This window comes from Pagrus major, chromosome 17, assembly GCF_040436345.1.
Source record: "Pagrus major chromosome 17, Pma_NU_1.0".
NCBI lineage: Eukaryota > Metazoa > Chordata > Actinopteri > Spariformes > Sparidae > Pagrus > Pagrus major.
Genome location: NC_133231.1, coordinates 6,511,703 through 6,537,794, shown reverse-complemented (window position 1 = coordinate 6,537,794; position 26,092 = coordinate 6,511,703). Strand labels below are relative to the sequence as shown.

At 42.1% G+C, this 26,092-nt stretch overlaps 2 protein-coding genes across 2 annotated transcripts in view; both read right to left on the bottom strand.

Moving 5' to 3' along the window:
- Window positions 1-237: 237 nt before the first annotated feature.
- On the bottom strand, window positions 238-1,521 carry pou3f2b (POU class 3 homeobox 2b). The gene has a single exon (XM_073485864.1). The coding sequence runs from the start codon at window positions 1,519-1,521 to the stop codon at window positions 238-240; it is 1,284 nt and encodes a 427-aa protein (XP_073341965.1).
- Window positions 1,522-9,645: 8,124 nt separating this feature from the next.
- Window positions 9,646-26,092, bottom strand: part of LOC141012037 (neuroendocrine convertase 1-like) — a 146,425-nt gene continuing 129,978 nt past the window's right edge. The window contains exons 13-16 of the mRNA XM_073485419.1: window positions 22,465-22,588; window positions 15,775-15,944; window positions 11,344-11,418; window positions 9,646-9,903 (exon numbers count right to left, since the gene is read on the bottom strand). Coding sequence (XP_073341520.1) covers window positions 9,646-9,903; window positions 11,344-11,418; window positions 15,775-15,944; window positions 22,465-22,588 — 627 coding nt within the window. The remainder of the gene's footprint in view (window positions 9,904-11,343; window positions 11,419-15,774; window positions 15,945-22,464; window positions 22,589-26,092) is intronic.

The window sequence follows — 26,092 nt, the reverse complement described above, 5'->3', positions numbered from 1 at the left end:
TGTATCCTCGGAGAACACAACACAGGCTTATGTTCCTTTAGCTCTGGGAGAGGAAAACAATGTCCTGTCCTCCCCTCACTCATTTCTCACATATTCACTGCAGATATTGTGAGTACTCACTGCAATCTATTATACATAAAACACCCACTATAGCGTCTCATAGTCCAGTGATTTATATATAACCTTGGGGATAAATAAAAAGGATAAACATGTCCTGGAGGAGCGGTCCGACAGAGTTCATTGGACCGGGGTCTGGACCCCGTGGTGCGGCGGCGTGTCCCCGTACACATCCTCGCTCCCCGGCAGTGCTCCGGGAGGGGTCATGCGTTTCTCCTTCTGTCTCCTGTTACAAAACCAAACCCTCACCACTTCTTTCTCCAGGTGCAGACTGTCCGCCAGGCCGATTATTTCCGACGCTGCCGGTTTAGGGCACTTCAAAAAATGGCTCTCCAAAGCTCCCTTTACGCTTACCTCGATTGAAGTCCGTTTTTTCCTTTTCCTCCCCTGCGCCGCGATTTTGTCCAGGCTGGTCGGGCTGCCCGAGGTGGAGTCCGCCTCCTCCAACCACTTGTTCAACAGAGGCTTCAGCTTGCACATGTTTTTGAAGCTGAGCTGCAGGGCCTCAAACCTGCATATGGTGGTTTGGGAAAACACATTTCCGTACAGGGTCCCCAGGGCGAGTCCCACGTCCGCCTGCGTGAAGCCCAGCTTGATCCTCCGCTGTTTGAACTGCTTGGCGAACTGCTCCAGGTCGTCCGAGGTCGGCGTATCCTCGTCCGAGTGGTCGTGGTGACTGTGCGGTCGGTGCTGGTGTTGATGCTGGGACGGAGGGTGGCCGTGGTCGCTGAGGTGCGGGCTGTGGTGGTCCTCATGACTGTCTCTTAGGTTGTGGTGGTGCATCCCCTGCCCGCTGCCCGGGATCAGCCCGTTGACGCTGAAGCCCGGCTGGGAGTAAATAAGGCTTTGGCCGTTCGTCGTCGCCATGCTCGGTATGTGCGCCGCGGTGGTGGTTCTCCACGCCCGGGCGTCGTGGTGGTTCCCGTGCGTCTGGTGCACCAGGTGGGGTGGCCGCGACTGGTGCTGCAGGTTGCTGCTGGAGTTGTGCATCTCGTCCCGGGCGCCCTGCACCGCGGGTTTGATGTCCTGCTCCGCGCCGAGCGGGCTGGTGGACCACGGGGCTCCCTCTCCGTGGGACAGCGCCGTGATCCACTGGTGTGCGTGGCTGAGCGTGTGGCTGTTGCTCTGCAGCGGGTAGTCGCTCTGCAACAGGCTCTGCGCGTCCCGGTACGCCGTGGCTTGCTGCATGCTGCCGGGCTCCGAGTGCACGATGGATGCGCTGGAGGTGAGGATGTTGTAGTGGTTAGACGCTGCGGTCGCCATGACTCTCGGAGCCGGACTGGTCGCTCTTATTAAAGGAACCTCGCATTTGACAGATCCTCTCCTGCCCACAGGCGGCTCCCAGGCGCTCTGCCAAGTGGACGCCGAGGCGCACCTGGACTCCGCCCCGCCCCCGCCGCTCATTGGACGCCAAAGGATGATGGACGTGGTTACCACGGGCAACGGCGCAGCGATTGGCTGCGGGGAAGTCTCCACAAACACTACTCTCTTTGTTGGAGAGGTGCGAGTTGAGGCTCCCGTGGAAGCGGAGAGCCGGAGTGCAGCATGGGGAGACGGAGCACCGGGATGAGCAGTGCAACTGTAAGATACAGTTGATTTACTTTGATAATCGTGTTCTATCAGGACTCAGGCTGTAGGTAGGCGAGAGCCCGGGAGGGCACGAGTTACTCCGTAGGGATGATTAAAGCTCTGTGGTGTAGGATTTACAGTTTTTCCCGGAGGTAGACTTTATATGTTGTTGCTCATTTTTGACTTTTGCCTGTAAATCTGCGCACTTTTATGATATTAAATGTTCTCATGGAAAGTGTGTGTAACACCCTAATTTGATCAGGCGATGCAAACTTTTTCACTACAGAAGAGTGTTAGATTTCAAATGACGTGTACAGTGTATGTGCAACATATTCATGTGTAGACGAGGCCTATTTAAAGAGAGGCTGGTGTTTGTAGTGCTGTAACATTTGTGCTAAGACGTTGTAGGTGTATGCATATCAATGTGTCTGTTATTTGTGCAGCGTTGTGTGTGTGCCTGTGTGTGTGTGAAAGAATATGTAAGTAGCATTTTTCACAAAGTATTGAGAATCTTTATAGATGCATCAGCTTTTAGTTTCAAAGTAAAATAAAATAAAACTTAAAATTTTAAACTGATAAAACAAGCAAAATATTTTTTTGGAATCTTTATTTATTCAAAGTGGTTTTAAAAGCTGACACAACAGCAGCTGATACACAGACTGTGCCTTAAAGTGTTTGAGATGTCAGGCATGGTGCAGTGTGGGAGAATTTTAAAAAATATATATAACTTGTTTATTTTGTAAATTGAAATACCTGTTAAAGGAAAAACTCAGACACGTTTCAATCAAATACATTTTATTGGAATCTTTTCCCCTTGTAATAAGACATGAATAAATTGGATTGAATTATAAGTGAAATGGACAGCGTTGGACCTCATCTAGTTAGTCCTCTCCTCTCTGTCTTAACAGCAGTCAGCTTTTATAGACATTTAAACTGAGATATCTGTCATTTAAACTCCATTATGTTCCTGCTACCTAAAGTTTTTTTTAAACCTTAGCTTATTAAGGCTATAAATGTCAGAATCAAGCCATTTCACTAACATTCATCAGTGTGTTTAACAGTGTAGGTTAGTATATATTTTCTCAGGGAAGTCTTGTAAATGTAGACATCTTTCATATGTCGTCACTTGAAAACTTTTAACAGCCCATAAAGTAAACAAATCCACTTTTGTGTCCCACTCTGCTGTAAAGTGAATTAATGAGGCTGCCGCTGGAGGAGTGGCTACACACAGGAAAAGGAGGTTTCCTCGACTGAAGTTGAGCTCCTATATAAAGCCTGAATGACTTAAAATATTTTGAAATATACACTTCAAATGCTCTCCAAAATTCCTCCTTAATAAATGTAGTCTGGAGCTCCTACTTGGTTGTTTACAGCACTGTAGAGGATCTATGTGGGATCATTAGAGTGTGGTAAACCTTATTGAAAGCCTTTTAGGGTTCTTTACATCACCAAAAGAGATTTAGAAATTATTTTCAGGCCTTATATACAACTCTTTTAGAGTTAATAGTGTGTGAAAAGCCTCTCTGGCTGCTCATCATCCACTAAAGTGAGGATAGACCCAAGTGAAGAAGAGGAGGATTAAGTCCAGGCTCAGGCCTCCAGTCCAGGGCAGGGAGGGCAGGTTTCCATCCCGTCCCAGCTGTCGTCCCCCCGGTGTCAGCTTCAGGGACCAGGACTTTGTCCAGAGAGGGGACATTCCTGGCCGACCGCTGCTGGTTGCCATAGGGAGAGGTAAATGAAACAACAGCAGTCGCGTCGCTGCTGCTTCCCCCTCCTGCCTCCCCTGTTCCTGGACTATCTAAAGGCCTCTATTTAGAGAGGCTCTCTGCTGCGGGGACAAAGCCTTCGCAGGGATAAAGGAGGGAGGAGTAAAGGAGCACAGGGCCCTGAGAGGGAGAAAGGGCTAGAAAAACTGAAAAAGATGAGAGAGATTATGTCTGTCCTCTAAGCTGCTCCTCACACTGCAGTGACATAAAGCAAACTGTGGGAGAAAAACTACAAAAATCTTTGCTTGGCAGAAGTACGTTTCAACTCTCTAACTTCTGAAGCAGCCCCTTCATTTGGAATATTAGAAGGCATTAATAATTCCTACTGTATATATGCAATTAAAAAGCACTTTTGGTTGGTCTATGGCCTATAACAATTCAATCCACCAGAAATTAAGTAATACATACTGGCCACAAATTAAACCTATAAATCAATGCAGGCAGTTCTTCAATATCCACAATTTATAACTTCTAAACTATGCAAATGACTGAAAGTGTAATTAAACATTTTATTTAATAACTTGGACCTAGCAGTAAAATTAAACGGCAATAAAAAAGCAATTATCAAAGAAGTATTTTCACAAAAAAATGTTCAAACTGTGCAGTAAAAACAGAAAAGTCCACACAGTGAATATGCACACGCACAAATTCTTCTTAGCAAATGTTCATTTATTCGAAAAGTTCACACAAGGACACGTGTGTTTAGACTGAGGTCTGTGAACAATACAGGGGTGCACAACAAAGGCCAAGTGCTAATTACAAAATGATCTCTAGATGACCTGGATTGGATTTCATACACACACTGGTTCAACTCTTCTTTGTCTTGATGCTGCTTTAGAGGCCAACATAGATTCTTAATCTCTGATGGTACCAACAAACAGGAATATAAAATGTGATTATCTTTCGAATAAATCTGGAGACATAAAATTGCATACGAACACATAGTTTGTTATATTCATTCTTTAAAGGCACGATGTGTGATCAAAATCTACCAAAAATTCAAATATAAAATTGGAAATTGCTGTCACTTGTAATTAACAGACAAGTCTTATTTTGAAAGGCTGAACAACAAACAACAGTAATTACAAACCTGTAATGTTTTCTGACGTCGTTGCTCTGCTGACATTAATAATATCTGTAAACAGTGATATAAACCGGGCCTATGATGATCAGTTGAGAAGCAAACGCTCATATTCCATGTATAACTCAAGCTCTTCAATTAAGTATTACTGATTGGGCCTTTAATGGATCTCATTTCATAGGCTAATAATCCTTTATGGATGTGAATCCAGCTGCACTGATAGCACATGAAGCCGGCAGGATTTAAGTCATACGAGGAAAAGTTTCCAGGCACGGCTCAGTAATTCATTCTGGTAATATTGAACATTATTGTGGCGTAACATTGAAATCGGCCAAATCAAAAGAACATTGTGGTAATTAGGCTGTAATTCAAGGAATTACCACATCGCCACACAGGCTTAAATAGTCGTGTTGGGAGAAACGCAAAGCACATTATTTTAATGGTGTAATATGCAAACTATGGCTCGTTTCAATTACATGGCTTAACAATGCATAAATGATGCGAGCCTTGTTATTTGGACTGCAGGGTCCTCAGTTATTCAATCACTCCGAGGGGCCAGTGTTAGGGGCCACGCCGCCTCCTCTCCTACAGTAAAAACACAGTGCTGAGCACCGAGGGCCGCTGCCAAACTACATTTAAGGGAATAAAAATGAACAGCAGAGAATGTAAGCGTTAAATTAACAGTAGGATAATTATATGACCCGTGTGCTGTAAAGATTCAATTTCTAATGCTCTAATTAGGCGACTGTCTCCCCATACATCAGCTCACATCCCTCTGCCAATTTCTCACCAGAAAGCGTCCTGCAAGCGGAAATAATTAGATTTTATTAAGACACGGCTCGCGTAATAAAGAAAATCAGAGGACGGGCTGGTTAAATATGATATGTTTTTAAACTCATTGATTGTTCCACACACACACACACACACACACACACACACACACACACACACACTTCACTGAGTCCCATTTAAAGACGAGGACAGTCCAACCTGGAGGGAGAGAGGCTGGGATGTGTCTGTATGGCTGACTATATTAGCCCATAAAATAAACTGTCCACTGTAGGAGGAAGATACAGTAACTCAGAGGTAGTCCTTGTGTAGAGCTGCAACACTTAGTCTATTCATCGTTTGAAGGAAAATTACTTGCTAACTTTTTTGAAAAATATTGAAAAGTGAAGTTTTTCAATCAAAAATGTCAAACATTTGCAGATTCCAGCTTCCTTAAATGTGAGGATTTAGCTGCTTTTCTTTTTCATTTATGACAGTAAATGAAGAGTCTTGGGTTTTAGACTGTTGGTTGGACAAAGAAGCAAATTTGAAGACATCACTTTGGGCTCTGGTGAATGGTGATGAGCATTTTTCACATTTTAAAAAATGTTTCATAGGCTAAATGATTAATCGATTGAGTGTGAAAATAATCGTTACTTGCAGCCCTATCCATGTTTAATAACTTTTAGATGCTCTCCAAAAACCATCGCAAAATGACTGTAAGGCTGCAACTAATTATTATTTTTATCCTCTAACCAGACGACATTGCCAATCACAATTTCTCAGAACCCCAGATAAAGTCCCCCTGCAGTCACAAATGTATTTTGCTCATTGTCACTTCATTTGGCTGTTTGAGCAGAAGGACATATGAGCAGCAGGGTTTGAAGCTGAATGAGGAAAGTTTCCCTGAGCTCACCTTAAATCTCAGTTTAACACGTGGACGTGACATCACAACTAGTTTGTAAGCCAATCACGGTCCAATATGCAACTTTACAGAAGTGATGTGGCTATTCAGAGAAGTAGGACAAGTCTTGTGTCGATTAGCTAAACTTTTTAGTTTGCATATTCATAGGTTCAGTATTGTTGCAATGATGGAGAAGGAGGAAAGGTAAAGGTAAAGTTTTTAATAATCTTAACAAGGTAATTCAATGCTGTTTTGTATAAATTATTATTCCAAGCACACATTTTTATGTTTTAAAACACGTCTGGAGGGGATCTTTCAATTGCTTGTTTTGTTTTAACGAACAGCCCCGAACCTAAACATGTCGAGATGATTAACACAGAAGCTTCAGTCAGAGAATGTTTGACACTGTTTTTTTGTTTACTTAAAAAAATTACTCAAACTATTATTGAATTATTGCTATTGTTGCGGATATGTTTTCTGTTGATCTACTAATAGTTTCATCTCTAACAATGGATATGACCCTATTGAATACTGTAATGAGATCTGGACCATTGTAATAGGAGATATAATTCACTAAGATGTTTACAATTTTGTATTTAGTGCCACAAAGACACAAAATAGTCCCTGTCGGAGCATAACTGGTTTATTACAGTCTCACCTTCAGGGAACAATCATGACTAAATGGAGATTTCTTGGCTTTGCTGCTATCAGCTGCCACTTTCACATGTTTGGTTCATATCAGACCAGATACGAAGTCAAGAGATCAGAAGAACTGAACCAATCTTCATAAGACTGTATCCTCGAAATAAAAGATATCCTGAGTTCTAACAATGTAACTTGTATTGTTACACTGTGGAATATATACAGTAAACGGCGAAACATTCAATACTTTTTAATCAAGCTCAGATCAATTGTTGCAAAAGCAATAACAGAGATGTCATGTTGTCGAGGTTTTATTTCAGATTAGCTGTTCAGATATCAATAATTCTCGCTAAGGCTCGTTTCAAGTCTTACATAACGAGAGCCGACCCACGCCTTTCATCCTTACTGTAATTGTTGTGTGCATCAAAGAGAGGGAGATTGACAGGCTGTATGGGAGGATTAATACAGTGGGTGAGTGACTACATACTGGGCAGGGAGAGGGGGGTGGGGGAAGGTGGGGGAGAGGAGAGAGAGTAAGATATGGGGTGAGAAGGAGGAGAATGAGAGAAAAGTAGGAGAGGACAAAAAGTGGGGAGAGAGTTAACGAGAGGGAGAGCATTAATTGTGTGCATTGTGCCGGGGCTCTTTTGCTGAGTGTGGCTGTCGAGGTGCGGGCGCTAACCCCTCCAGCAGCCCGCCGTGATCTGAGCCAGCTCTCAGACTGCTGTATTCCAATGCAATTAGGCCACTCAAAGGCCTGCTTAAAGCTGCACCCCCACCACACACACACACACACACACATACACACTCAGATAGCAACAGCCCCTGTGGGTCCCCTCCATTGTAGCGGGGAGGTGTATTCTGTCCCTCTTTGAGGCCCTGGATGAAGAGACCACCCTGGGGAGCAGAAAAAAGGGAGGATTACCTCTCTTTCTGTCCCTTTCCCCTCTGTCTTTCTCTCTGTCTGTCTCTTCATCTTTCTCTCTCTTTCTGCTGTAGGAGTTCACCTCTAAATCAGCTCAGGCGGGCACACAGAGCCGAGCTTTGGTTAGCTCCTCCAAAGAGACACAACTTGGGAGTTTTTCGCAGGAGGAAACAGAAGACGAAGAGCAATGAGGCATTCCTGTGATGGATGTCATTGTGGGACTGCTTTAGCAATATCACTTCCCTCTTCCTCTTTCATTATTCATACAGTCATATATTTCAACAAGTGGCGTGGGGCGTGTAGCTCGCTAGCTTGTCCCCGTTGGCATGAGCGCGGCAGCCTCAGTCTGTCAGTCCCCTCTGTGTGCTGTATTAAGAGAAAGCTCTTCATGATAGCACAGTTCTCTTGGCTGGGCTTCAGCGTGTCTCATTCCCCAGAAAGCATTTAAAGCAGATTACCAACCTAACGCTACACCTCCCCAATAAGAGAAGAGAGAGAGAGAGAGAGAGAGGAAAAAAAAAACCTGGCACACTAACACCTGCAATACTACTCAATGGCATCAACAGATTAACGAGGTAATCCACACAATGAGGTCTTTGATTCGTGTGGTTTGGCAGCCAATAACGCCAGGCATAATGCACACTGTTATTTCAGACCGTCCCAGCACGAGAAAACCTGGCAGAAGCCGTTCCCTTTTTTGTCTTTGCGTCAGATGAGCTTTTGAAGAATTTTAACTCGTGCATCTGGTGTGTTTGCCTGTTTCCTTGTCAGAGAAATAACCTGCTGGCTGCTCCTGTGGCACATGTGAAGGGAGAAGGGGAGGAATCACAGGCTTTTCTGAAGGCTGTTTAAACAGCAGGGCTGAGGAGCTCTCCCTCGCCTTTCCCCCCATTTTTCTGCATAAGGACGTGCGTATAGGACGTGTGTGTGTGTGTGTGATAGATCTCGCGGTCCCATCGCTCATGTGCGGCTCGATTAGCCCCACGTGCCTCGTTCGTCAGACGTGGAGGCAGAGCAGATGGCAGGAGACGCACAGTGTTACCATGCTGCGGCACTATGTAACGCTGCTCTAATTGAAACATCAATACTGCCCTGTCAATACACCACTGCTACTTTACAAAACACCACTACCTTCAGACCTGCACTTGACTGCTATTACTCTGACATCTTTGTTTCATATTGGTAAAGTTTCCGGCTGTTTTGAAAATGGCAACAAAGTAACTTTCCCCGGCACTTTCTGTAATGGTTTCTGGTGTTTTTAATATCCTAATTTTAATTAAACACTCGAGTTGATTTCTGTTTGTGTACAGTGTTGTGGTGGCAAAGGAAGCATGCAGAAATAAGAGAGAGAATTTTGTCTGTAGCATCTCCGCTGTGGCACATTTTTAATGAATTGATAAAAAGTTGAGGGAGTTCACATGGCTGTGATCAGTAATTTGACGTTATCGGAAATTCAGCGGAGAACAGAGAGAAATTAGGCGGCTAGAAATTAATTTGCTATTTGTCCAACTCAATGAGGAGTGACACAGCCCCTTTAATGAATGGGTAATCCATTTCTTATTGCACTGAGCTGAGTTCACGATTCAATGAAGTGGAAAAAGACAAACATATCTTTCACTAACCTTTGCAACTTCCCAAAGCAGGCGAGGAGGGGAGATGAGTGCAGAGACCTGCTCCTGAAACTATTTGTTTCTGGGGATAGATTTATATGTTTGTGTGTGTTCCTGTGGCTGTGAGACTGATTGAGTTTTAAAGCCAAGCTAGGAATCCACAATAAGTAATGTGCGCCAACACTGAGGCCACACAGTGCTAGACACAGAATTGATTCATGATCAATTGACTTTCTGCACTGTGGAAAAATAACAGTTTTTATTTAACCATGCTTCATATTTGTTTCTTCAGTTCCCTTCCTGCTGCCCCGTCCCTTCCCCTGCCTCTCAGTTTCTCCTCCTCCTGGATCTGGAGAGTCTGACTGTTGCACCTCCTTCACATCTCTGGCGACACCCTGGAAAGTCTGTGGTGGTAAGGACCCGCTCTCTCTGTCCATGTTGTCCCTGACGGTCTCATGAAGCCCCAGAGCAGAAGGTCTTGACCTTGTGGAGGACTTCTGTACAACATCTGCCTGATGTAACTGTTGGATATAGTATTAATTTAACATGAGACAACTTAATCTGGAAGGAATAAATGTAGAGACATACAGCAAAAGCAACCAGGATTACTTTTAACATCAGTTTATCTGCTGATTCTTTTCTCAGTTATATGATTAATTGTTCCGTCCATAAAATGTCAGAAAATAATAAAAAAATGCATGTCATCATTCTTCAAAAGCCAAACGTGATGTAAAATTTCTTGTTTTTGCCCACCAAGAATCCAAAACCTAACTCAGTTAGCTAGACAGCAAAGAAGGACAGCAAATCCTCACAATTGAGAGGCTGGAACTGTGTAATGTTTGTCATTTTTGCATGAAAATAAGGCCAGGATGAAAGGATTAATTAATTCTACAAAAAACAAAATCTGTCAATCAACTAGTCAATTAATTAATCAATTGTTTCAGATTTAAAATCAGCCACACATCCAGTAAGACAAACAGGCATTCTGGTGGCCAAATGGGCTAAAAGCCACGTGCCTATGAAAACACACAATTACATTGTTTCCTTTCATCTCTTCCAAATTGTAACCTTCGGCGTCAAGTGTTTGATCATGCAAATAATTCCTGAAAATACAAAGAGACAGTCCAGAAACAATCCAATCAAGTGTGCTTCCATCCACCGTTTCCACATTTCAATCAAAAAAAGAAACAAAACACTTTGTGGAAAAGCAGTAAATAAAACAAAAAAGTAGAAATACTGCAAAACATTTTTTTTAACGCTTTGGCTGAGGTGGAAAAGTTGGTGTATCAATTAAAACACAATGTGCCCAAGTACAACTGAAATAAATCCTGATGCACGTGAAGCATGTGGCTGAAACATCACTCAAACTTCTGCTAAACTGGAGAGACAAAAACATCAGATCTGTGTGGAGGGATGAGGAGAATGCAAATTCATATGTAAAACAAACATAAATTACAGCCTGACTGATCATTTTTGGGGCCGATGCCAATACAGATATTAGGGAGTAAAAATGTTGATTTCGAAATATCGGCCAATGTACACACATTTTTTTGCAGCGATCCCTCAGTTGTGGTTATTAAACACTTGTGACAAAGATATGTGATGGAGGCAGGAGAAGCTTCATGTTCTCATGTTCTGTAAAAACAAAAACTTTTCATATCGGTCAATATCGAACAACATTTAGGCCGACACCTACAATATATATATGTCATAGGTTCATATTGGCCAGTCGGGCTCTAACATAAATGTCATGTTTCCAGAATTTCTTCTGCTTTGCTTTCCACCACTGACTGGCGTTCTCTTAATTGTCACATCTTATTGTGTCCTCCTCCTCTGTGATGGTTTGTTTCTCAGTGAGCCAACTTCTAATATTCGCCCCAGTAGATGATGGAAACGCGGATTAATTCAAAATTAGTTGGAAACTTAACTACAGTATCTAGACTTGTGGTGCTGCGTCTTACCTGGAAAGCCATAAAGGATGTCAAGGACTCGTTCAGGGACTGCTTATCCAACAAGTCTCCAGGTATCTTCACAATCTGGGTGATGGAAAAGATATTTAATGACATGGACAAATAAAAGGGAGGATGGTAAAGAACCATTGATCCCACCCTGTTGACAGTAGATCATGAAGTAATTATATTTAAAGTGTACTGTAAGTTGCATTAAGGTGGAAAACTCTCAAGAGACATATATATGTGTATATATATATATATATATATATATATATATATATATATATATATATATATATATATATATATATATATATATATACATATATATATATATATGTATATATATGTATATATATGTATATATATACACATATATATATACATATTCATTTAAAAGGATAGTTAAAATTAAAGCAGAAGAGGATGATATTCTGATGTTCAGTCCAGGAATGCTAGTCACTACATTTCACATAATGCAAAAAAAAGAAAAAATCTTTTCATTCAGCCCTCTTTCTGTTAAACACCCACATCTTTGAAAATCTCCACCCCCAAACCTCATGACACCATCAGAGGTTGTTTTCCTCCAGAATGCCATCATACAGCCGTATGTGCAGTCAACTCAACTTTGTGTGTAAAATCTGTGAACTGGCCCTTTAATCTGATTTTAATATTTATTTATGGATGTCGTAGTAAATGATTTGCTCTTGTTAAGACTCCTTGAGGTCCTCCGTCTGTTGCACTTCACACCAGCACCACTTGCAGCAGGGGTTGTGACTCCTTTGACATCATTTTCCCCCTCCTTATGGATGTCAAGAGCAAAAAAAAATACAGAGAAAATGCCAGAGGAAATCTGATTCAACTCGGTTTTCTCAAGGAAAAAGACAAGGACAAACAGCTGAATTTGAAATCAATCAAAAACTGGCTCTGTCCACAGGAGCGACGTTCAGACTCTGGTTACGATTTGATCTTGGCTCAAGTTTTCAGTGAGTGTTGACATCTCAGAGTTGTGAGGAATCCCGAGCCGGCAGCTTACAGCGGGGGTTTCAGTGATACAGTATTTACAAGGCACGAGGAAGTGGGAGCGCTGCAACAGACGGCACCGTACACGGCGCTTTCAATTATTTCTCACAGCATTCATGAAAATAGAAGCACAGCGGGGAGTACAGTATGAACAGCAAAACTATAAAAAGACATGGAGCGAAAAGAGAACTCCCAAGCTAAAATAAATGGCGTCGGATGCTGTTGCTGGTTAGGAGCTGAGAGGAGTGGATGTCTCCGAAACAGGGAAATCGTGTGGCGGATCGTAGACAGGGTGAACGGTGATGGAGCAAAAACCTGTGCATAAATAATTGGAGTTTTTGCTTAAGTCTTGATTTGGATAGCATCTTAAAAATCAGTTTTGAGCCTGAAGATGGTCTGATGAACTTTCTGAAAGGACCACTTTCGATGCGATGGTCTGCTGGATGAGTGGCACAGCCTGCTTTTCTCCACTTGTTGACTTAAAGGGACAGTTCACGCCAAAACAGAAAAATACATATTTTTCTTTCTACGAAACTACACCCGCCAACCGTATCACCGTGTAGAAAGGAAACGCGCCTATAACACTACTCAGGATGACAGTCTGGTGACAGCACGTGATCTAAACATTAATGGTGTCCTCCTTGGCTAAGCTGTAGCTAGCTAGCTAGCTTCTAAGGCTTGGGGACGGCCTTCCATTCCGAAACACCGCTGTTCCGAATCCGACTTTCAAGTTCCAATTACTTCCCAATAGGGTTAGGGTCAGGGGTTCCCCAATAGCCTTTTCGTAATAGCGGGGTCTTTAGAAAAAATGGGAAACCCCGCCATTACGAAGAATGGAAGTCTATTTTCGGAACAGCGGGGTTTCAGAAAGGCGGGGTGTAACCCTAAGGCTTAGGCTTAGTTAACCAGTTTAAATGCGTTTCCAAAAACACTTATCAATAAAAATAAACAAGACGTAGTCTACTGCCATGCTAGCTGCTCTGTTAGGCTGTATCGTACAAGCTGGTGTTTCGTAAGCATTGTGTTTAATATGTTCACCATGTGAAGGTTTAGCACGTTAGCATTGAAAAATGTGTTAATTAGCACTGAACACAAAGTACAGCTGAGGCTGATGGGAATGATATCAGTTTTGAAGGTGTTCGGTCATAATGCATTTGACAAATTCAAATTTTTGACCTGATGATAGTGCTAGATGGAGAGTGAGGGGTTAAAAGAAAAGTTGCTATAATTCATCCTGTGTAATTCTGAGTTACTGAGATGGAATATAATAACACACATCAATTTGTAATAGTGTCACCTGAAACTAAGGATCGTTTTATATATACAGAGGGAGTGGGTCCTCTTTCATGGCGTTCATCAAGTTGCAGTGCCATATTTTCTACAGTAGTCCAGACAGGACAAACCAAACACTCTCTAAAGCCGGACAGGGCCTTTTGCTTCTATGACAAACTATTCTATTTCTGTCCTTCTATTGATGCTCTGCGATGACATGGTGTTGACAGCCACAGATTTACAGTTTTTTCTTATATTATCCACTTTTTTTTCGTTGTTTGTTGTTGTTTCTTCGGCTAATTTTCAACAACATGTCTTTTTACTCTTGTATGACATTTTTGTGAATTAAATGGAGTGGAACCAGCTGCCTTACATAGCAATATATGGGCATTGATAATATGAATTTAAGTCTGTGAAGTCCAGAGAGTTCGGTCAATCTGAATCACAACACTTGAATACAAGACTCAGAAAAAGTCAGAAATTTAGGGTAAGAATACAAAAATTGACTTTTGACGGATCCTTGCGTTATATTTCGTGTTTTGGTCCTCATTAGTTTTGGATATTTCTCTTTTTATTGATGTCACAGTGTCCCCAGATCTCAGCATTTAACTCAATAAGCACGGTGTTACGTATTACCCATAGAGATGATGACCAAAACTACACAAAACATCGGACCCAAGTGGCAATAAACCAGGAATATCCTTCAGATTGAAAGCTTCAGATTGGTATATTCACGCAATGGCATGCACACGCACCAACACCATATCCTGTCTGCCCTCTAAGTCATCAACAGAAACAGATGACAACCAGCTTTTCCTGGAGCTGATCTCTCTCTCCTCCCTTAGATGAGAAGCTGTTAGTGAGGGAGAGAGAGAGAGGGAAAGAGAGGCTCACAGACAGAGATGTTTGTTTCCCAGCCCTTCCACCGTCTCTGTGGGACGACCCTCCCCATCCACCCACCAACCAACCCCCCCCAACCTAGTGGATCAAACAAAGGACATCATTTGTAGGCCAAGTCTTTTTCTGAGCGTCTCTCTCCTCGGCTCTGCATACCAATCCAATACAGCCCAAGGAAAAAAAGCCACGCCGTGGTACATGTGTGTGTGAGTGAGTGAGTGTGTGTGTGTGTGTGTGTGTCTGGGCCGGGGGTTGGAAGGTCTGTTTGCCTCTCCGCCAAGCATCGATTTATCCTTTTCTCCAATTTATTTCTCCTCCTTGCCTCTACGATCCATTCAGATCTGCCTCTAGGGGAGGAACTCGGGGTAAAGACGTTGTCGGGCCTCGTCATCGCCTCCTAACACCGGCTCAAAACTCATCTACAGGCCCAGGGACCGTGTACCCCTGCAAGGACATGTCGGGCAACACAAACGGAGCTACCTGTCGACCAGCGGCACACTTATGTCAGAGCTGTAATTGGCCTCATAATGCAGCGTAAAGGACACAGAAAGCAGGCTTCAATGACTGCGAGCGGATAATGCAGTGTTAAAGAGAATGATATTTGTTTCAGTTCAAACACTGTGCTGAAAAGATGATTCAGGAGACCACAAAATGTCCTCTGATTTCAAAGGGGAATTATACCCTGCTCTTCTGTCTGCAGTAACAACTGTTGGGGAAGCCAGAATGATATTTAATTGTTCCTCATAATCAGGCCTAGACTCAGTGTACGAGCAGATATGATCAGAATAACAATATCTCAAGTCCCCATTCAACTCTCTGTCTGTGCGATTCTGACATTTTCAGATGTTATTACTCAGACTCAAGGATTTGTATCCTAAAGCCGCGTTGAACAGAATTGCTGCATGTGCACAAATCCCACTATCGTACCCCTACACACACACACACACACACACACACACACACACACACACACACACACACACACACACACACACACGTACACACACAAAGGCACACACACATATACACACACACGTATGGCAGAGATCTGCAAGCCATTCTTCAGTGTCACAGTGAGCGACGCCTGGCACATCCTTACACCTGAAGTTGATCAATGCAGATATGTCCAAGGGGAAATTGAAATCCATAGGAAATTAGGCGGCGCCAGTGATTTATTGGAATAGTAAATCACAGGGTGTGTGTGACGTGTGAAACTTGTGTGTTCCTGCTCTGTGTACAGTACTGTACCTGGCGTCTGGCTGGCACGGTGATATCATCAGCCCGTACCTTCCTGTCTCTCTCCATTTGGTAGATCCATTGAATCAGGTCCGGAGGGGGGTAACGGCCCCTCTGGTCCACCCCCCTCTGAGGAACAGGATGACGCGACCCCATGGACACAATGCTCTCCAGGGGTCCCTCTGAAGCATAAAAAGAAGAGACAGCATAGGAATACTGTTATAGCGGTGCGTGGCACTGTGTGCGTCAGTGGCATCATTTCCATCCAAATGTCAAGTCAATTTTTTTCTTTCAAATGTTTGAAAAGTTGCCAGAGACTGTATGGAAATGAGTTACCAAAATACATTTACTGAAGCAAAGTAATAGAAATAAATAAATAAATGAACAGAAATCAGAAACAGGTATTTTAGGCTCGCTTTTTCTGACTTCAAATTCTTGAATCTGTTTGTATTTGTTTTTACCTTCAAGTTTTCATGAAATTACATCCATTTCCTACTTAGGATCAGTTTTTCTTCTGCAGTACCCATTCAATACATTTACATTCTGTAATGTCCTGTCTATGTGGTAGTTTTCATTGCAAGTGTCGAAGCCATTCCTGTGCGACATTCAAACTGCTCACCTACACATGAACGATTCACAGGTAAACGATGCAACATGTAATCCAGCATTATTGTCTGTAGTGTTATCGCATTGATATCATCCTCAGATCTGTATTTAATTAAAAGTAAGTATTGTGTCTTATGACTTTGTTACTTTTAATTCAAACCAAACATTTTCCACTGCTACGTCTTCACATTTAAAACCATTCAACTGACAAAACAGGGTGGCTGGGTGGATTTTATTGTGAAGCAGTGACAATAAAATGTTTGAAGACTAAAATAAAGCAGTGCATTTGTTAGGTTTATGGGAAACCAACAGTGGCTGTTCAATCATGATGGCAGCTTGCACACACGGATAGGAGACAGGTCAAATACTTATCGTCGGTGATGGTGAACAAATATGTATTTCAGGACATTTTTTTCACAAACATTCTGCCACTTTACAGGCAAATCATGCCAAGCTTACATGTTTGATAATTAGATAAAAAGGGTGTCCAATTCCAGTCCAATTCAAAATGGAATAAATAAACATTTTGCTGTGTGATAAAACATTTTTTACCATATTAAATGCACTTGCCATTTTCATTCAGTCCTTCTAATTTGTCACATGTCAATTCCAAATGAACTGGAAATCGACTGAACAGGAAATGCAGCGATTCCCTCTTTGTGTTCACACACCAGCCCCTTCAAGAGCAGCAGCACTAAAATGTCCTCACTTTAAAGGGTTTCCCTCAACTCTCTGTGCTTGTGAGGAAATCTGTTTATTTTAAGAATTAACTTACAGTACATGAGAAAAACCAAAATTAAATATCCGACATTGAGTATTTGTGTGAGGAGATTGCATTCATGCGTGAATGTTCAAATAGAGACAGTGTGTAGTGTGGACCCTGACTGAAGACTCACCACCCCCCACACAAACACACACACACACACACACACACACACACACACACTCCCACACCCCTTCCCTTGCTGTTTTTTTTTCTTTTTCCAGGTACACCGCTTGTGTTCTAGCTTGTTTTTGTCCTGCTTTAATTGCTTTTTTTTTTTTTTGCAGAGAAGAAGAAAAGACAACAACAAGGCGGCGAGGGCTGCAGCTAATGGAGAGGCTGTAATTGTGAATGGAGGCATTCATCTGGAGACGTCGTCCGTGAATTGCGCCGCACAATGCGCAGAGCCGGGCTGCTCAGATCACCAACCAGTCACCAAACACACACACAGATGCACACATACGGACACACTCACACTGAACCCCTTAGATCACTGGTGCTCAGAGGAGGAACGTAATCACACCTCCGCAGAGAGTAAGGCACCGAGGAGGGGAGGAGAGAAGGAGGAGAGGAGCTGGGGGGAGCAAGAAGAGAGGAGAAAATGTACAAGGAGAGAGGAGGAGAGGGAAGGGGGGAGGAGGAGACGGGATGGTGAAATTGATGTTTCCAACCATTTGATTTGGGCCATAGAGCCCAGAAGGCAGATCAGATAGAGCCACATGCACGCACGCACGCACGCACACTCACACGCACGCACGCACGCACGCACTCACACACACTCACACACACACACACACACACACACACACACACACACACACACACACACACACACACACACACACACAAAAACGCATTTTTTTGATAAAGAGTACATACAAGTAAACACATACACATACATTCTGTGTACACACTCAAAGATATAAGATACACAAGGATTCAGGGACAGTGTCTTTCTCACACAAACACCATACAAAAACAAACAAACAAACAAACAAACAAACGCACACACTCACACGTAAGCATGCATACACATACACACTTTGACGGACAGGTGGACACACATACATACTTTTAAAACTATACATCCTTCTAAACATTATGTATAGAACTTGTCAGAGCTCACAGAACCATCTCACCAACCCCACGCTTCCCTCTGCTGAAACAGAAAACCCACACACATCCTTCAGCCAAACAAACAACATTAAACCAAAACACACAGAAACGCGGCTAAAAAAGACACAACAAAGCCTACGTGAGGGTATACATATATATATATATATATATGTATAAAAAACCCACATCTCGGCGAGGCGAGACGAGGCACCTGTCAGCGCGGCGGCTCCTGCTACTACAGAGAAACATCAGGAAACAACAACTCAATTAAACACACCATCCCTGTTCAATTACTGCCACATAATCACAGCAATTTACCTTCACTTGCCGCACAGCCACCAAACAAACACACACACAGGGGCAAGCGCGCATACAGAGGCGGAGGAACGTGCGCAGACACACACAGGCGAGGCTGGATCACAAAAGACACCCGTAGCTTCATCCTACACACCATGATTGTAAAGCTCGCCGTGTGGTATCTGCTGGCTAGCTGGCATGAAAGAGCTGGATGTTTGGCAGAGAACAATTCAAGTGGACTGCTGAATGACTGTAGCTCTAGAAACAATTTCATTTATATGTCCACTACAGTATAAGTAACAGCTGTATCACAGTTCCTGTCCTGTAAATGCAGTTAGCTGCATAGGGTGTGCATAAGTACATTTATGTGAGTGTTATAAATGTTTAAATCTGTCTGAAAGCTGAAAATTATATCTGTAAGTAGGTCAGCTGGGATTTAATTTAAAGGAATGCATCAGGGTTTGGTGGAATTCAACTCATTGATAAGTAATGAGATCACTGATATCATATCATCAACCGTCAGCCCTTATATAACAAGCTCTTTAGCATGTGTTATGACAAATGATAAAAGTACTGGAAAGAGTGACAAATGGACAAAGGAAGGACATCTGATTGTAATAACAAAATGAATCTAAACACAGATGGACGGTTTAAAAACTACTTTGGCACATACCTTTCTCTGTCATTTTTCTATCTGGCCCTTTATATCTTTATACCTTCTGAAATTTTGGTGCTTTTTACTCTCAAATTACCAATAACCTGCTCGCACTTTTGGTTTTCACACAAAAGATGCTTTTTCAGTTTAAATTCTACGTAGATATCACATGATGTTATACATCTGATCTCCTGTTGGCACTGCTGCATGAACTCATCACCAGCCTCTGTTCAACAGTTAGTTTTAACTAAATAATGTCATTGCACTTTGCATTAGTGCAATGACATTATTTAGTACATATTAGTGCATCAGAAGTAAGGCAAAACCCAGTCATCCGGCTTAACCTGCACAACCCACAGATCGCAAACACACTCATATACACTTAGTTTAAACTGCATGATCATGTTGGAGGATGCAGTTTGGTGTTGTTAATCTGCATTACATTACACACAGAAGTTTTCCTGATATTTTGTCTACCCTCATTAACATAAGGTATGATTCAGTGTGCGCTGATGTAGACTGCATAACTTTTAGCTAGGTATACACAGCTAAAACTGCTCCCACTGGAAAGTGTCCATGCTCTACAATAATATAACAGTATTACCAAAACTGTCTGGAAAGGGACTGTGATTTTCTCACAATCCCAGTGCAAACTCACAGGCCCGATGCTAAAATGTTAACATACACTGTGTTCAGGTTAACAGGCCATTAGGATCACAACCTGTATCAGTTCTAAAGCTAAATGATAAGTAATCTTGAATAACACCATACACAATATGGCCTACAAGATATGTGGACACACTTTTACACAAACTATTTTAGTACTTTTGTTCTTGGGCTGTTTTTCATGGTTTGTTCTTGGCCCTTCAGTTCCAATTAAAGATATAATATGTAACATCTCATTAAAATGTCTTAAAGGGACTAGAACTTAGTTCTATATTTTTATTGAGTTGTGTACGGAGAAATCGGGAATTTTATCCAGGCTAAAAATATGTTTCATTTGGTCGCCTGTTGCTAATTACTTCTGGGTAAACGACCAATGATACAACAGTCAGTGAGGAAGGAAGTCAGCGAACGTGAGGAATAAAACTTTAATGCATTACCTCATCCGTGAACATTTCTGACTGGGTCTGTCAACTAAGCCTTTTGTTTTCATTGTTTAAATTGCGAGACCCCTAGTGGCAGAAAATACATACAGTTTATGCAGTACTATGATAGCATGTAGTAGTGTCCCTCCAACTTTGAGGCAACAGTTAATGAAAGGCTCTTTCCTATTTTAATATGACAATGCCTTGATGCACAAAGCAAGCACCACAAAGAAATGTTTTTCTCAGAAGAACTTGACTGACCTGCACACAGCCCTGACCTCAACCTCACCCAACATGTTTGGGATGAATCTGAACCCCTTAACACCTACCAAGTCAATCACATCAGTGGCCAACCTCACTAGTGCAAATTCTTGCAACCAGTTTACAAAGTCTGGTGGAAAGCCTCCCCCAGAAGATCTTCATACAACATGGGTATTATGTTCGGGTGACATATTATACACATTTATACAGTACATACTTTTTTCAGGTAGTGTAAGTGGATAAATCTGGAGAAATATGAACTAAAAACAACACGATGTCTTGTCTCATTACATTGAGTACAATTTTTTACACATTAATGCATTTTTACTTTATTGCCAAGAAAACTGATAAATAATTATTCTCATATCTATATGGTAAATATAAAGCTAGAGCTAGGAGACGGTTAGCTTAGCTTAGCATAGCATAACAGCTGGCTTTGTTAAGTTCAAAGGTAGCTCACTTATTAATACATTACATCTGTCTGTTCATTCAATACAAAAACTTTCCCCTTATTCGAGTTTTCTGCTAAGCTAAGCTAATTACCCCCTGGCTATCGCTAAATATTTAGCGTACAGACATTAGAGAGGTAATGATCTACTCATCTAAGTCTCTGTAAAAACAAATAATTGTATTTCTCAAACGTAAGCATTATTTAACATATATTAATATAACATATCACATATATTCTGCACACAGCATATCACTGGGTGAAGTTAAGAGGTGGCAAACTACTACAGAATGATGTCATTGAGGAAAAGACTGAGGAATAGCAACACTGCGCAAACCTGTGAATGAGTAGTCTGTGTGTGTGTGTGTGTGTGTGTGTGTGTGTGTGTGTGTGTGTGTGTGGACAGCAGATTGACTAACAGCTTGAACTTGGGTTAGATCCAGGAGCACGGGGAGGGATACATGGATGGATGGAGTGAGAGGGAGAGGAGGAGGGGGAGAGCCATTGATTTCTCAACAGAGAGATCAGCATCTTGACAGAAAGAGACGAGAGCAACAGAGCAAGGCACACACACTCCACACACACACACTCAGACACACAGATAGAAAGGGTTCCCACTGTGGCCCTCAGGTAAATTCCACGACTTTTCCATCTCTTTTCAGGTTTCCAAAACCGAGATGGAGTAAAAACATTTGATTTGAATAAAGTTGGAATAAATGCAGGTTTTAATGTAGATAAGGAGCGAAAAAGTTTAAATTTCCTAACTTGAACAGTGAATTTATTAAGGTCCTTGACTTTTCCCGACTATCTTTCAAAAGTCCATGATATTCAGGACCTTTTCCACTGAAGGGAACCCCTGTTGACAAAGATCAACAGGAACGTCTGAGTTCAGTGTCTCTTTCCCAGCATGCCTCAGTGAATCTAAAAACCCCAAAACCCCCGACAGGGACACGGAGGACAGTGCTGTGGCTTCGTGCCGGTGTGGCTAACAAGGTGTGTATGTGTGCGTGTGTGTGTGTGTGTAAGGAGGTCATGGGCACCGGGGGAGCTGACACACACCGTGGAGGTGGGGGTGGGGGTGGGATTGGGGAGGGGCAGCCAGGGGTCATGCTGTAATTACACATCACAGTCCCCGTGGTCAGTGGCCCGACTGACTTCTTCTGACTGCACCGACTCAGCCAAAGCAGCAGAGATGGCAGGTGGTGGTGGGAGTGGAAGGGTAGCACTTGAGGAAAACTTGGAGTAATCGGAACAGAACGTTTCAAATTTCTCCTTGATAATACTTGTTTATTTTTTCATTTTCTGCTTTGAACCTAACTGATGCATTGATTAATTTGGCTAACAGTGGGTGTCATTTTTCAAAAGTACACTGAGAGCATGTGTCAAACCTCCACAGTAGCCCTGCCTCCATTCTCACCTCAGATTGCATGTGCTCAAAGCAGTGCGAGTGGTTGACACTATCACATACCGTGCGTGGTCCTGTGTGGGTGGTAGGTGCCGTAGAGGATGAGTGTAACACTGAGCAAGGCTCCGGATGCCTCCTCGTTGTTCGGCCTCATACAGCTCCCCACAGTTCCTTTGCGGTCAGTCACCTGGAAACAAAAACATCAGCGAGGGCATCACATCACCAAACACCACTGATTCATGTAGAAAACTTTCTTCCTGCATCTAATATTACTCAAACATCCAAATCTACTAGTTTGGACTGAATTCATGGGGAAAAAGCAGGGAACAATTTATTATTTGTTTAAAGACGTCATGTTAAGATAATTTTCGGGTTTATACTGTTATTTGGGGGTAGAATAGGTTTACATACTTTAATCTTCAAAAAACACATAATTTTTCTCATATGGTGCATTGCTGCAGCACCCCTTTACATGCTGTGTCCTGAACACTTGAGTGAGACATCTCGCCCCTGTTAAATCTTCGAGTTGCACATGCGCATTACTTTATGGGCAGGATGTAGCCAATCAGAGGCAGAGTAGGGCGGGTCATGCCGAGCAAGGTAGTGTGATCTAAAATAACATCGCTACATTATATATATATATATATATGTATGTATATACATGTATATATGTATGTATATACATGTATATACATATATATGTATATATATATTTTTGGAACATATATATATATATATCCTAACTTGTAAAGATTCATAAAGAAACAGTCGTGAAGCAATGACATACTGCACATACCAGAAGCAGACGGATGGGTTGCAAAAGCTTTATAGCAGTGATTTCAGAAATCTTGAATACTTTAAGCAGAGATTAGAACACATGATATTTGAGAATTCATTTCTTGTGCCTTTTATGGATAAATTTAACAGGACAGCTTGAGAAAGAGAGCAGATGGGATGAGTGAGAGGTGGGGTGACATGCAGCAATGGGCTACAGGTTGGATTTGAACACGGTCGCTGCAGCGAGGACGCAGCCTCTGAGCAAGGTTGATAAAGCAAACTCATACACATGGACTCGTGACAGTTTATGATCATACGTTGCACATAGTGATTTACATTCCATGAACTGTCTTGGTCCCAATCAGTTTCTACAACAATCAAACCTCTTAATACATTGTTTGGCAAAAAAACACTTCGGCAGAGAGGAAGCCAGTGAGATTTCATCATCACCACTATATTTTTCAGAAACTAAATGTTAAGTTTCGATCTTTTCAATACATTTGGTAATATTAAACTCATGCTCAAATGCCTAAATAACCAGGCTGCGCAGATGGTGGGCCTGCTTAGAGTCACTGGCTCAGTAACTTGAGGTGCACCTATGTAGAACGTATGTATGGGATCATTTTAAACTCAAGTTAAAAAACCTTTAAAGAGAGATCAGTCATTTCTCCATGAATGATGAGGCGCTTGTCATTATGCTAATTTAATGCTGTTTTGTAAGTTAATTTTATCCGTTTTGGATGTTTTTACAAAGGGTCATCTGGGGACAGGCATGGCAAACTACTGTACATTCAGCTATAAATACTGGGGTATGTCCATATATATATAAAAGGAACAAATAAATTAATGAAACAAAACAAGCATAGCTTCCCATCTTTCAAAACCAGCATTTGGTATAATGGCGATCAGAGAGGAGGTGTCAGTGACCAACTTCACTGCTGACCTGGCATCCTTTTTTGCTTTGGTGTGTTTACAGTTGTACTTGAAGAGCGCTCTGTGCTGTTATTGGTCAGTGTCACAGAACATATCATAGAAACTGTCAAACTAGGCAAGAGAAGGCAAACAAAACTGCTCGGATGAAGGTGGGCTTCCCAGGTGCTGTGTTGTTTGTCTTCACTATGACACATTACACGGGATAACATGAGCAATCAGCACGCTCATTTTCATTCCGTCATGTAGTTTGACTCGACTTAGACTCAAGTTTGTCTCAAGTCATGAATTTGATGATTTTGTACTAGACTAGACTGTAAAGAAAATAAGAGACTTCCTCAGCTTTGAATTTAACATCAATGACTTGTGACTTTCACTTGAGTTTTTTGACTTAGTACTCGGAAAGATATCCAACCCAAGCCTAAAGGTGCATTTGGAACTGCAGACCAGCAGACAGACGATCACAACTGTAAACAATTAATTAGACCGTCCAAGTACAACAGAGTTATAGTTGCCCAAATCTCTGGGTAAACTTTAGTTTATATCATATCAATAAATTAATAAAATTGGATGTAACAGTAAGTACATTCGATATCTTCTGCTGCTTGTCCCATTTTATTTTTTGGTTTATAGATATATGCAAACAACTATGTCAAACCATACCCAACAAATACCTCTTTAATCCTGGTCCAAGACTTCACTCCATATAAACAGTCTGTGTGTGTGTGTGTGTGTGTGCTATATATGTGTATGAGTGTATGTGTGAGTGCTCCCAGCAGACCAGAGGCCAGGCATGGTGGCCTCCAGCCGAGCGCTGCATTGATTTGTTGTTGGTAAACAAACAGCTGGATGCTACAGGTGGATCGATACGCCTCGCATGCCTGCCAGCCTCCCAGCATGCCTTTCTACTGGGTCGACGCGGCTCTCTGAGGAGCTGCGACCCCGCTGTCGCTTGGAAACTTCATGAGTCAAATATTTTGGGTTTCTAATTGAACTGAAGTTAATTTTTGACATTAGTTCACCCTCCTGACACAAGTCCATGAGTCCATGAAATCTATAAATACTTTTTTTTTGGATACCATAACTTTACGAACAGTATAATTTTATGTAGCAGTCAAATTTCATGTTGTCATGTTTGGTGATGATGTCAGCCATCTTCATATAAATTGGGCACCAGTTGCTGTTCAATGACCAAAAATTAAGAAGAAATAAAGCAGTTGGATCTGCTGGCACGACAAAGATGATTTTTAACTACAGTGGAATAAAAAAGAGTGAGAGCTACAAGCAGAGACAAAACCAGGGCATGAAGGAAGGAGAAATTAAACTGACTTTTAGACAAAAGAGAGACAAAGAAAATGAAAGGATTAGCAGGAGCAGAAGGAACAGAGGGGAGAGGGGAAGGATTTCAAAGCCAGAGAGAGAAAATATATAGAGAAAAAAAAGAGAGGTAGAGGGATTAGTGATGGGTGAGAGATGGCAGGATATCGAAACGAGTGAGTGTCTGGGAGAGGAAAGTGAGACCCAGCGATAGAGGATGAGCCTGAGAAGAGAAAGAAGTTCAGAAAGAGATAGTGATACAGAGGGAGGCAAACAGAGAGGAGAATGATGGGACAAATGCAGCCAGTAAGTAGCAGAGAACATCAGTGAGAAAGACAAAAAGACAGGAGACAAAAAAAGACTTGACATGAAAGTTTGATGACAATACAACGCCACTAAAGCTCTCTTGAATCTTGAAAATGTCTCTCATATGTCCTAAGTTTTCAGAATGATCAGCTCCACACTGTTAGCTGCTGCCCTGTACCACCACAGTCCTCTACTGGTGGAAACTGAGCAGCTCTAACAGGGCAGTTGGGTGTACAGGACCCCAGAATGAGCCTGTAACTTTCCAACAACAAGTCGTCTGACATCAAGGCAACATTAAAATAAGGCTCTGTTTTTGAGTTATTTCAATACATTATGCATATTTAGTAATGAGGCAGTAAGA

Excerpts from the sequence above, each read along its gene's own strand:
- pou3f2b (XM_073485864.1), bottom strand. The coding sequence starts at position 1,521 with ATGAGCGGCGGGGGCGGGGCGGAGTCCAGGTGCGCCTCGGCGTCCACT.